Source organism: Heloderma suspectum, chromosome 2 (assembly GCF_057233095.1).
Source record: "Heloderma suspectum isolate Gila_16-S chromosome 2, 16-S_ref, whole genome shotgun sequence".
Lineage (NCBI taxonomy): Eukaryota > Metazoa > Chordata > Lepidosauria > Squamata > Helodermatidae > Heloderma > Heloderma suspectum.
This window is the reverse complement of record NC_139459.1, coordinates 293,257,680-293,268,982: the sequence shown is the minus strand read 5'-3', so window position 1 is coordinate 293,268,982 and position 11,303 is coordinate 293,257,680. Positions and strand designations below refer to the sequence as shown.

Here is an 11,303-nt window from a genome sequence, read left to right as displayed (position 1 = left end):
AGTAAAGAGACTGCATTACAAAGTGTTTCTTTAAAAACTGGTAGTGCCTGCTTACTCAGCAAAACACAGAAATAATTGTTAAGGCATTTGAAAGCACAAAATAAAGCTTGAAATGCCACATTATCAGCAATATTTCCAATCAAGGTTACTTTGAAAGGTTCCTAGTAAATACTCCTAGATGTAAGGTTATCTAATGTTTTCTATCAAACTACTTGGTCAGTGCCTCTGTTTATTAGATAGATCAATATGGTGCCTAAAGTTAATGCTATTCCTAGATCTTTTCATTATTCACTTTATAGTCACTTCCCTCTGGCCTTACCTACTCCCTTACCTGAACACTTCTTATCAAGGCCCAGGAGAGAGTTCACTGCATTTTGTGCCTACACGGTCACCAAGAAACTACACCACAACTGTCATGTCTCCGTTCCCCACATTACCTGGATCCCGTGTATCATCTGCTGTTGGGATTTTATCTTTTGAGGGCAATCTCTGTGGGGGCCACCTCTTGTACTGATAGGAATGTTTACGACAAATCAATCTGGAAAACAGAGTAGCCTGATAAACTGGGGGTGGGGAGAAATCTGAAATTTAAGCCTAGTGGTGATTAAGACACTGAATATTCATGTTCATGAGTAGAGTTCTTATTTAAACCTTCATGGTGCAAAAAGCATGTATGAAGTGCATAGCTTGAGTAGTAATGACCTGAGCCTGCCCAGAGAGAGAGATTCAGAGCGTTGTGTTTAACAAATCAAAGTTCACTTTCCTACTCTTCCACTCAGGGGCAAAATTTGGGTGGAAGCCAACGTTGTATGAACAGAAATCTACGTGTGCTAATGAGACTTCCTCATTCTCTCTTCCCTCAGAGGGTCCCCCATAACCCTGGAGCAGAGTTTAAGGGCACATAAGGGGCTGCAGGAGGAGGGGAAATCACCACCCTCCCAATTCTGCTGACAGAAAAACCCAATTAGATTCTATCTGTTGTACTGTTCTGCTCTTGTAATGTCCCTATGCCTAATTCCTGCCAGGATTTAATTCAGAGGGAACATTAGCAAGTCTAAACAGATATCACTGTACATGTTTGTAAACCTTTATAAAATCCTTTTGCCATACCAGTTTGTTGCATAGCAGCTGGGCGACTTACCTGAAGTCTGCTCCTTTCAGAGTTTTAAATGCATTGTATCCCCTATCATAGCATGGAATTATATTGCCATTCCACTTCAAGCTGTGGTGGGTTTCAGAACCAGGAACAAATCCTTTACAGATGCTGTTCTCTGCCTTGTTGTCTAAAATGTCCAGAACTGGAGTAGGCTAAAAGTACAGAAGCAGCAGATTTCACAACACTGCTTCCTCATTTAAATTTACAGCTTCACCCATGAGTTTCCACCTTAAGAACCAGAAATGCACCTCAGACTAAGGCTTTGTTTTAAATACATTAAAACACAGGTGTGCAACTTTTGGAGGTCTGGGGGACACACCTCTCCCTCCCCCCACCCATGGCACCAGGGAATTTTTTTTTTTTAAGTTAAAATCGTGTCCTGAGAGCCTAAGGAGAACAAAAAGGGTCAAAATTAGCTTGTTTGCAAGATAATTTTAACCCTTTTGGCACTCCAAAGCCATTCCAGATGCCTTGAAAAAATACAATTTAGGGAGGCAACGGGGGCATCCAGCCTGTGTACTGCCTACCCCTATGCTAGAAGAACAGGGTGACAGACTAGTGAACTTATCTGAAACAATACTGAAACGGATGGATTCAGTATTGATGCTTCTTTGGAGGAGTATTTTTCCAAAGAAGAGTGGTACATGTTGGTGCTGTGTGGTTAGCAAGTATGTAACTAGGCTAGAAAGCTGAATCCCGCCACTGCTACTGACTGAAGTATATTTGACTGAATCAAAACATTTTGCAAGGTATAAATAATTTTAAAATGAGTTCTTGGCACATGTGCTGAGGACAGCTGCTCACTTAAGGGTTGCTGTGTTTTTGATTTCCAAGTAGGTGTTACCTGCATCTTTAGGGACAGCTTGACTGGTTTATCCTTCAGGAGTCCCTGGAGGCGTGCTAGCTGGCAACTGGCTTTTGGTCCACTGGAAATGAGCTCTGTTGCTGGGCAGCACCTATGAACTTTCAGGGCAGTGTTGCAACAGATAACTTTTTGAGGATCTTCCATTGAAAAACATATCCATTGAAAATTATGCATAGAATAGAGTAATGAAAGGACCTTCAATTAGATTCTTAAATATCCAGAAACTTTCTTTCACATAAAAACAGTTATTATTAGCTGTTTTCTAAATTTTCTTGCCTAAGTAGTTCTGAAATGGTATTTATGTAAAACAAAAGTGTTGAGTCTGTCTTGTTGCCACAGTTGTTTGAGAGCACATGACTAGATCCAGGACAACATGAATGCAGGGCAAGACTACTGTAACGCATTAATATTTAGTGGGTTTCAGCTCACTTCAGTGCTGCTATTCTATCCCTATATTTTGTCCTCTAAGTTTTAGAGGACAAAATATAAAAACCTAAAAGCTTCCTTCCAAAACCAAAACATTAGCTTTGGTAAATACACTTCAGAAAGCCCAACAAGGGAAGGTCTGTTTTACATATAAGGCTGCAGCCCTCTTCACTGCAACGCTACAGGGCTGTTGTGGAACCACATCTGTCCCTCAATCTGGATGTGCAGCCTTTGCATCAGAAAGTGCAGCTGTTACAATTTCACTGAAAGGAAGATGTCTACCCGCCCTGAGCCCCCAGAAGAAAAGCTACTTCTTAAGTCATCCAGTGTCCCATCCATTCTAAGCAACAACAGCACAGTTCATGCGTTACAGCAGTGCTGTGAGAGCTGCTTTTCTACAGGCTAGTCTCACAACACTACTAGGACATTTAAAGGTCAGCAGTCTATACAGGTCCTTTTCACAAATGGTTGCCTTCACTGCAACAGTGCTATCAGATGAATCCATGGAAAAGCAGCTCTTGCACTACGGCTGTAATGTACAAAGGGCACTTTGCTTTCACAACAAACAATGTTGCTGGGATATTCCTTAACAACTGGGAGGTGTACATGAATAAGTTGGTTCACAACCTGATCTCAGAATGTGAGTGCATGTAAATTCAATACTTTAGTGGTGCTGGATGAGCTGCTGGTTATTCAAAAGAACTCTCCATGTTAAAGCAAGTAACACCATGCCAACTAGCTCTGACCAATAAATATTTTCCTTATTCTTATACCTGATTTGCACTTGCAGAAATGCACCACTTCTTAATTATGTAGAACTAGCTTGGGAAAAAGTATGGATGGTGGTACGTACCTTCTCTATAAGTGTCAGGCATTACGAAGACACATGGTGGTTTTTTGTAAAGCTCAAAATCAACATTCCGCTTGTCCCCCCGCCATCTGTCCCGGTCCAGCACTGGCTTCATACTGCTAGCATTTAGGAAGTTCTCCTGCCATTTCTAAATGAACACTCATTATCTTAGAAAGTATAAATGGTGTCTTGAAAGCTTGCAGGGCACTCTAAATTTAAACTGCGCAGCAATATGATAATTCGGCAAATATGTCATAGTGAAGTACAAGGTGTCTTCCAATAAGCACATTCCTTATGATGAATAAAAAGGAAAACGCACACACGGATACTAGTTTTTGCCAGCTGAGATAAAACCTCAGAACTAAGCCCATGATCCAAAGTACCACCCAGCTAGTTCCAAGGGCCCACTTCGGGCTTGAGTTTCTCAGATATTAGCTTCGCCATGCCTTACAGCAAAGGTCTTTTGAAATCTGAGGGTACTTTCCAAAGCTGTTGGCGATATAGCATGGGGGGCCACAGGACAATGCAAACTTCTTCTAAAAATCAAACTGGGTAGGCCTAAGCTTTGCAGCATACCTAAAACTGCCCTTTGGATCCCAGCCCAATTAAATGAAAATGACAAGTAAATACATGCTTTAAAAAACTGATCTTTGGGGACAGTGTTTGCACCTCAGCCATTCCAGTAGGTTGTACAAAGGAGATGAGAGTTGAACTGGGACCATTTCACAGGCTCTGCTAAAAGACCACTTCCATGAAGGTTCGTCATTTCTCAATTTCATTTTTTCCTCTTCCCTCCCCATCCATTCTTCCTTGTGAGTCATGTCTTTTTAAGGTTGCGCACCTGAGGCAGGGACCATCTTGTTTAACTGATTGTGTGTAAGTACCTCAGGGAGGTACTTTTTAGCTGAGGAGCAGGATAAGAATACTTTAAATAAAAAAATAATAATTGGTGGGGCAGAGATTGAATGGCACAATCTTTCAGCTCTTCTGGGCATTAACTTGATCAATGTTAAGGAGTTTCTTTTCAGATACACTCCTAGAAAATACTAACTTTGCATGAAAATTCCTGCTGCAAAATTAGTGACATTACGAAGAAGATAAAAATAAAAGACAGAAACAAACGGACAGAACAGTGGCTAACTGATACAGTGGGAGACAAAAGAAGGAAACAGTCTAGTAAAGGTACACAAAAGAAAAAAGGATAAGAGAAATGAAACACACACAAATACCAACAAAAATCCTAAAAGAAGGAGATAAAAAGGGGAAATTATAATACTTCATTAGAACATGTAATCTGTGAGAAGGAGATGCCCCTCTGCTACTCCTACATGCTTAACAGTGTAATCCAATGCATGTTTTCTCTAAAGAAAGTCCCACTGAGTTCAGTGGGTCTTACTCCTAGGGAAGTGGGGATATGATTGCAGTCTAAACCTCATTTTTGACAATGAAGTATATTGCAATGGAATCTTCAGATACTACAGAGCTGAAGAATGTGAATTTAAGTAACACAAAGGAGTAGTTGGACTAGGGCCAAAGGAAGTGTGGTCTCCATTACCCTGGTATGCCAACATTTGTGTACCGCACTATGGCCTATGGAGGCCTGCACTGTCACTTACATGGAGCACATAGATCTTGATACCTCAATATTGATTGCATAGTGAGTGGGGTACTTGAGATATACAACTGTGTCCTTAGCAGCACTCTTGAAATGTTTTAAATTTAGGGACGATTCAGATATTAGTTTACATATACAGGAACCAAATCAATCATATTTCTGAATTCCTGCATTTAAAGGAATGTGCAAGATGGGGAAATAAGATTTGTGTCATGGGCAGAATGTTATTGCATTGTAACATGAAATGCAGCTATTCAAAACCCCAAGGGTTTGCACCCCACCTGCACATTTGAGGATAACATCCAGATCAACCCTCAGACTTGACTGACTCATTAGCCAGTATTCATTTTATTTCAAAAAATTTCTACCCTGCCTTTCCATTTAGAATAAACATTAAAATCATAATAAATAAACAGATCTAAAGGCTGCAATCTGTGCACACATATCTGGGAATAAGCCACACTGAGGCTTTCTTCACATGGAGATTTTATCCTGCGATTGAGATTGCTCCTTCATGGAAGTTTGCGGGCCCTTTACATGACGCTATTAACCTCCAAGGCATCTCCTGCACTAAATGCCCTTTGTTCCATTTTTAAATAGATAGAAGATAATGAGCTATCAAATTACCCTGTTGTGTTCTGCTTGAGTTTCCTCTCTTAAAAGAGTAAAAGTGGCAAGAAGAAGAGCAAGATCAATGAAAGATAATGGAACACTCAGATACGGGGAGAAGGAGGGGGAAGCGGAGGGGGGAAGGAAGCGGGTGAAAAACGGAGCCGTTGTTATCCGGCATTTAAAATGGAAGCAGAAAGCCCAGTTTTAAATGCAGGATTTTAGGCTGGTGTAGAGATGCCCTGAATGTAGGAGGACTTCTGAGAAAACATTCATAGGCTTGCACTGTAAACCTAACAATACTAAAATAGAGCAGCAGTACCATATCAGATCCAGGAAATATCTTGGATGAAGATAAAAACAAGCACACATCATCCATTCAAAGGCAAATTGGATGAAATTTGCCTGACAGAGTCTGCCTAACGCCTAAATGATGATAATGAGATGTGCTGTAGTGCAGAGCACACGGGACTCAGCTTCAATCTGCGGTCAGCTATAAAGTTCACAGGGTGGCTGGTGACTATCTCTCAAACTTCCCTCACAGAGTTGTGCAGATTACAGATGGGACAAGTATGCAGAAATTTAATCATTCATATTTACCTCACGGAGCTCTATCAGTCGAGCTTCATCAGGCATACGAGGATGCAAGTTGGATTCGATGCTGCTCTTAAACCCAGGATATGCAAAGCCTTCTGGCGACAGCCACAACTTCCTTGATTGCTCAATGGATTCCTTCAGGGCACTGTCCTCATCCACTGGGTCAAACATGCCTGATAGATATTCATCACAATAAGCAAACCTCTTGCCTGGCACCTATAAAAGATAAATATTTTGAGATATTTCTGTTTCTGTCACAATTATTTTTCAACTCCAGCCTTTCATCATAGATTATGAATATATATATATATATATATATATATATATATATATATATATATATATTTACATTATCTTTGTTCAGTTTTAACAAAACATATAGGGTTGAATTCAGTGTCGCACTAGCAAATGTCTACTAGCGCGATGGGACTTCCTCCTTCTCTGCTCCCCACTGCAGCCCTCCACACCACCCGAAAACCTGCTCTGGAGGGTTTCCCAGCCCTCCAGAGCAGATTTAGAGGGTGCATGGGGGTGGGCTAGAATGCCTCTCCTCCCAGTTCCACTAGTAGAACTGCTTTTGTCAGCGGAAAGACATAGTACTCACAAACATGATAACATACACAGATTTGCAGTTACTGTACAGCTTGTTATGTGCTGAACAATGAGTATGGAACTCTATTCAACAACAGGCAAACTCACTACGTTTCTCTTTTTGGTTATCTGGGAACCAGACCTTTCCAGAATGAAATAGTCGTTGCCAAGGGTCTAGGCATTTGGGAACATTTGTGCACACAGCAAATAAAGGGAAACTACGTTTCCTCAAAGCAGTCTTTGTTCAGTACCCCTCTTGAGATCCGAATTGGGATATCAAATGCTCAGAGGGAGCTATTTGCACAATTTTCTCAAACCAATTCCTTTTTGCGGACCCAGGCCTCAAATCCAGTGACTAGCTATCACAAGGCAGACTACGGTTAAAAGCAATGCCATCAGGTTGTTACACAGAGCCAATGTATGGGAGTTAGGGTGTATTGAGTTGTATTAATGCCATGGACTGCTCTGCCTGCCTCATTAAGATTGTGCTGTCAATCAATGTTCATGTGGTATTAGGGAGAGCTGTCTAAGGGAGCAATCCTATGTATGTTTAGACAGAAAAGAAGTCCTGTAACTCCCAGAATTCCCCAGCTAGCCATGCTGGCTGGAAAATGCTGGGAGTTGTAGGACTTTCTTGCGTCTAAACATGAATAGGATTGCACCCTAAATTCCATCAAATGGAGTTGTCTGAGCTCTGTCTGTACTGAGACACATTAATAGGTGTTATCAAAGCTTAAGACCTTAATCCACAAAACAAGTATGGGCATTTGATTCGACTTCAATTTGACTCAATTATTAATAGACAGCCTATGCTTATTTCTTATATAAACAATTATTTTTCAGTACAGCTTCTCATTAACAAAGGAATGCAGAAATTCTGTTTCGCCACCTGTGCCATTTCCTGACGAAGTAGCTTCTTCGCAATTTCCGCGGAATTCAAGGTATGAGTACTGTAGTTAAAGACAGACTTGCCATCAGAAGGGAATGCCCTGATGGTTCTTGGGACTTCCCTTTTCATCATCTTGCTGAGCAGGTTTACATTCTCAATATTAGACTGGAAGAAAAGTTAATGTGTGAAATTATTCTGGTGTTGCTAACTCTCATTTGAGAAAAACTGCACTTCTGAAATAAACAGGAGACCCCTGCCATGGCAAAAAACAATAACCTGGCAGGCAAGACAAATCTAGGGCAAGTGCCTGAGCAGGAAACCAGAGCCAAGCCTCTCTGAGTCCACCTTCTGACAGCACACCTCCCATAAGGGGATTATTCTGAATGTCTTCCAGGCAGTCACCAGGCAACCCATAACTAACTGAAGGATAGAACTGTGGGTGGAAAACAGCTGGTGCTGATGGGCTAGATGCCAATCATTTTTCAAATGAGCTTGTCTTGTTGACCGCGAGTTAACAACCATTTTTCTACCCAGATAGAAATTTAGCTTCCTTTTTCCTCTTAACAACAAAGATTCTTTTGGGCGTACTCCTATGCATGTTTGGACAGAAGTAAGTCCTCCAACTCCCAGCATCCCCCAGCCAGCATACTGGGAGTTGCAGGACTTATTTCTGTCTAATCATGCATAGGTTTGCACCCTTTATCAATTATGGTTATATTTGTACTTTTAGAAGTAAATGGTTGGAACTTCAGAGTTCACAAGGCTCATGAAATACAACCATTCAGTGCTCTCGAATTTGCCTATCAGCATAGTCTGTGCCTATGACATGACAGAACCCACCGAGGGTATCTTCCCCCATGAGATGGATTTTTATGAACCTTCACGCTACCATCAACACGCTCATACAATCCCAAGCTGTTTTTGTTCACTCTAGATAAATTACAACCTTTGAAACAGCTTTTTTTCCCTACAAACAGAAATACCAATGACTTGGGCTGCGGTTATGAAGCAGGAGACCCCACTGAATCAGTGAGACTTACTTCTGAGACATGCTTAGGGCTGCACGTATTTCTAACATTAAACATTTAATGTGCCTATTGGTGTGTCTTGTTAACATGAAGCACATAATGACAGGACCAAGAGCACTGCTTACACTAAGAACAGATTCCAGTCAGAAGATCAACACTCAATATTGTCCTCTCACAAGCATTGGAGGGAGCAATCCTATGGCCGCTAGTCAGTGGCTAGATGGCCACAGGATATGTGGGTTTCTGGGAACTGGCCTTGGAGCCTGTGCTCCGAGATCAGTTCCCAGAGAACCAACCTTCCCCTGGCCCCGTGCTCGGAAGAGGAGTGTGGAGTGGCCAAAATGGGGCGTTCCAGGGCGAGGAAAGCAAAAGTGAAAGCACAACACATCCTAGACGTCATACAGCAGCCTCCTCCCCCACTCCGCCTTCCTGCAGCTACACAGATGAAATCGGCTGTCTAGCCGAAAATGCAGGGCGGGAGAAGCACGGAGGGAACGATCCCCTCCGTGTTTCTCCTGCCCTCCATTGGATAGGCGGTCACCTCCAAGTTAGGAGGTGGCCACCTATCCCCATAGGATTGCGCTCTTAGTTGATCAATTACATGCTTTCAGCTTTAGTTTTAAATATTTTAGCTAATGAGCTTTTGTATTTATTATGATGTATTTTAATCTCTGATTTTCTAAACCACTTAGAGATATATTTAAATATGGCAAGTGGTACATAAGTTGATTAAATAACAACAACAACTAATAAATAATAATGAAGTGCCAAAAATATATATAGAAAAAATCACTTCTTTGAGTATTTTCCTGCTGTGTATGTTTTCTACATGTGGGATATGTTGATGTGAGGGTGGCTAACTACGTGTGCATGCTATACAATGTCAAACACTGGCACATCTGCATAATCTCTAAGATAATCTTTCACTGCTGCATCCCACCCACCTGGATGTAGTCTTCTGGTATCTGGATTTCCATTTCTCTTTTTCTCACTATATATTCTTCATTGTAGTTATCCAAATGGCAATGTCTACATCGTTTCATGGGAAAATACTTGGTTGGAATATCATATGCCTCTGAGTTATCTGGGTGCTCCTGAATAAACAGGTCATCTTTAGTCAAAGGAACCCCAAACTCCTGACTCAACATTGTGATCATTTCTGCAGAGGGCAAGAGATTGTGATGGACCACATCCCTTAACTTCTTACTGCAGCAAATGTAATCAAGCCTACAGAAGGGGGCATGGGGAGAGAGGGGGGGAGAGAGAGGGGGATATAAAATTGGCTATATAATGTCACATAAATTAAATTTAACATTTTCTTTTGGACCATCATGGATTCCAAAACAGGTAAAAACAAAAAATGAAAAGAAAAAAGAAAACTAGTAAATCTGCTCAGTGAAATTGGCAGTAAACATGATAGAAATACACATGACACCAGGTCTAGGTATTAATATAAGCTACAGCACTATTTTCAATTGTTGTGTCATCTTCCCACGGACCTCACACATGCTCTGTCCTAAAATGAACTGAACAGCTATAATAGCTTAATCTTCTGAGAGGTGGGAGTCACTTGCACCCCAACAGCATTGAAATAAATCATAAAACTTCTGTGTCAGTCTTCCACAACTCCTTGTTCCAGGTGACAAGGTGTAAATTGCAATGTGGTGTTTCGGGGATGGGGGGGAAGAACATGCTCCTTAATTTAGCAAAAAATAAGTTCTCATGGCTTTTCAGGTCAATTCTATCCTTACTGGAATGACTGGGAGAACTGAAACAAAAACAATGCCGGGGGGAGGACAAATTGCGGGGGGGAGGTCAAAGTGATCGCACCCAAATGCTGTTTATATTTATTAAAAACAAAGATAGCCATGCTGGGCCATGTGCAGAAAATCCAAAATCCAGGTTGGGGGTGGGGGGGATTCGAACTTCATAGTTAAGGTAATGCCTTTATTAAGACCATCCAAAATGCCACAAAGTTTTGTGCAAGCTTTCAAGTTTTCCAGAACTCTTCATTAGGCTAGACTGTATAAGAGACAGGATGGGGAAAAGGAACAGAAAAATTCAAAAATTAGCCCAGATCTTGTGGCTGTGAGGTCTGCAGCTCAGTCTGAAAATTGTGACTGCAAACTGAATGAATCCCTGGAAGGTATTGCAGGTATCAGGTTACACCCAGCATTCTGAGACAAAGCAACTGCTGAACAATTAGTGCCATCCAATGGAAAATGCCTAATAAGCCAGTATATGTCATCTAAACCCTCAAAATTCTGGCTGCATTGTGATTGCAAAACATCCAGTGTTCATGATGCCAATATATATCTAAAGTTGCTCCAGCAGCTAAAAATCTAAGCCAGATAATGGTTGATAAACTAATTTCAGTTTTACAGAGTCCCAAATGAACTAAAAAAGTGATAAATTCTCACCGGCGTGCCACCAGCCAGGGAATTACCTAAGAAAAAAACTGACGTTGTTTGGCAGATTGAAACAAACAAAACAACCCCAGCATTCCTTGCCCAGAAATCCATACGTGTGAACAGCAGCATTTCGGGTTTTCAAAAAGATCTGAATCTTCTTGGGTAATAAAGGAAGGACAATTGTTCTCTTTCCTTCAATGCACAAAGATGCAGCATTCTCAGACAACAAATCCAGAACTGAGATTATTCATTATAATAGTAAAATT

The 11,303-nt window shown here is 41.2% G+C and overlaps 1 protein-coding gene across 4 annotated transcripts in view; it reads right to left on the bottom strand.

The window, feature by feature from the left end:
• The window catches only part of CFAP92 (cilia and flagella associated protein 92 (putative)), a 112,804-nt gene that overhangs the window by 2,065 nt on the left and 99,436 nt on the right, over positions 1 to 11,303 (bottom strand). For all 4 annotated transcript variants that reach the window (XM_084839938.1, XM_084839936.1, XM_084839939.1 and 1 more), the window contains 7 exons: positions 9,571 to 9,853; positions 7,599 to 7,763; positions 6,122 to 6,334; positions 3,301 to 3,445; positions 2,001 to 2,158; positions 1,142 to 1,308; positions 438 to 538 (listed from right to left, as the gene is read on the bottom strand). In XM_084839938.1, coding sequence (XP_084696064.1) covers positions 438 to 538; positions 1,142 to 1,308; positions 2,001 to 2,158; positions 3,301 to 3,445; positions 6,122 to 6,334; positions 7,599 to 7,763; positions 9,571 to 9,853 — 1,232 coding nt within the window. The remainder of the gene's footprint in view (positions 1 to 437; positions 539 to 1,141; positions 1,309 to 2,000; positions 2,159 to 3,300; positions 3,446 to 6,121; positions 6,335 to 7,598; positions 7,764 to 9,570; positions 9,854 to 11,303) is intronic.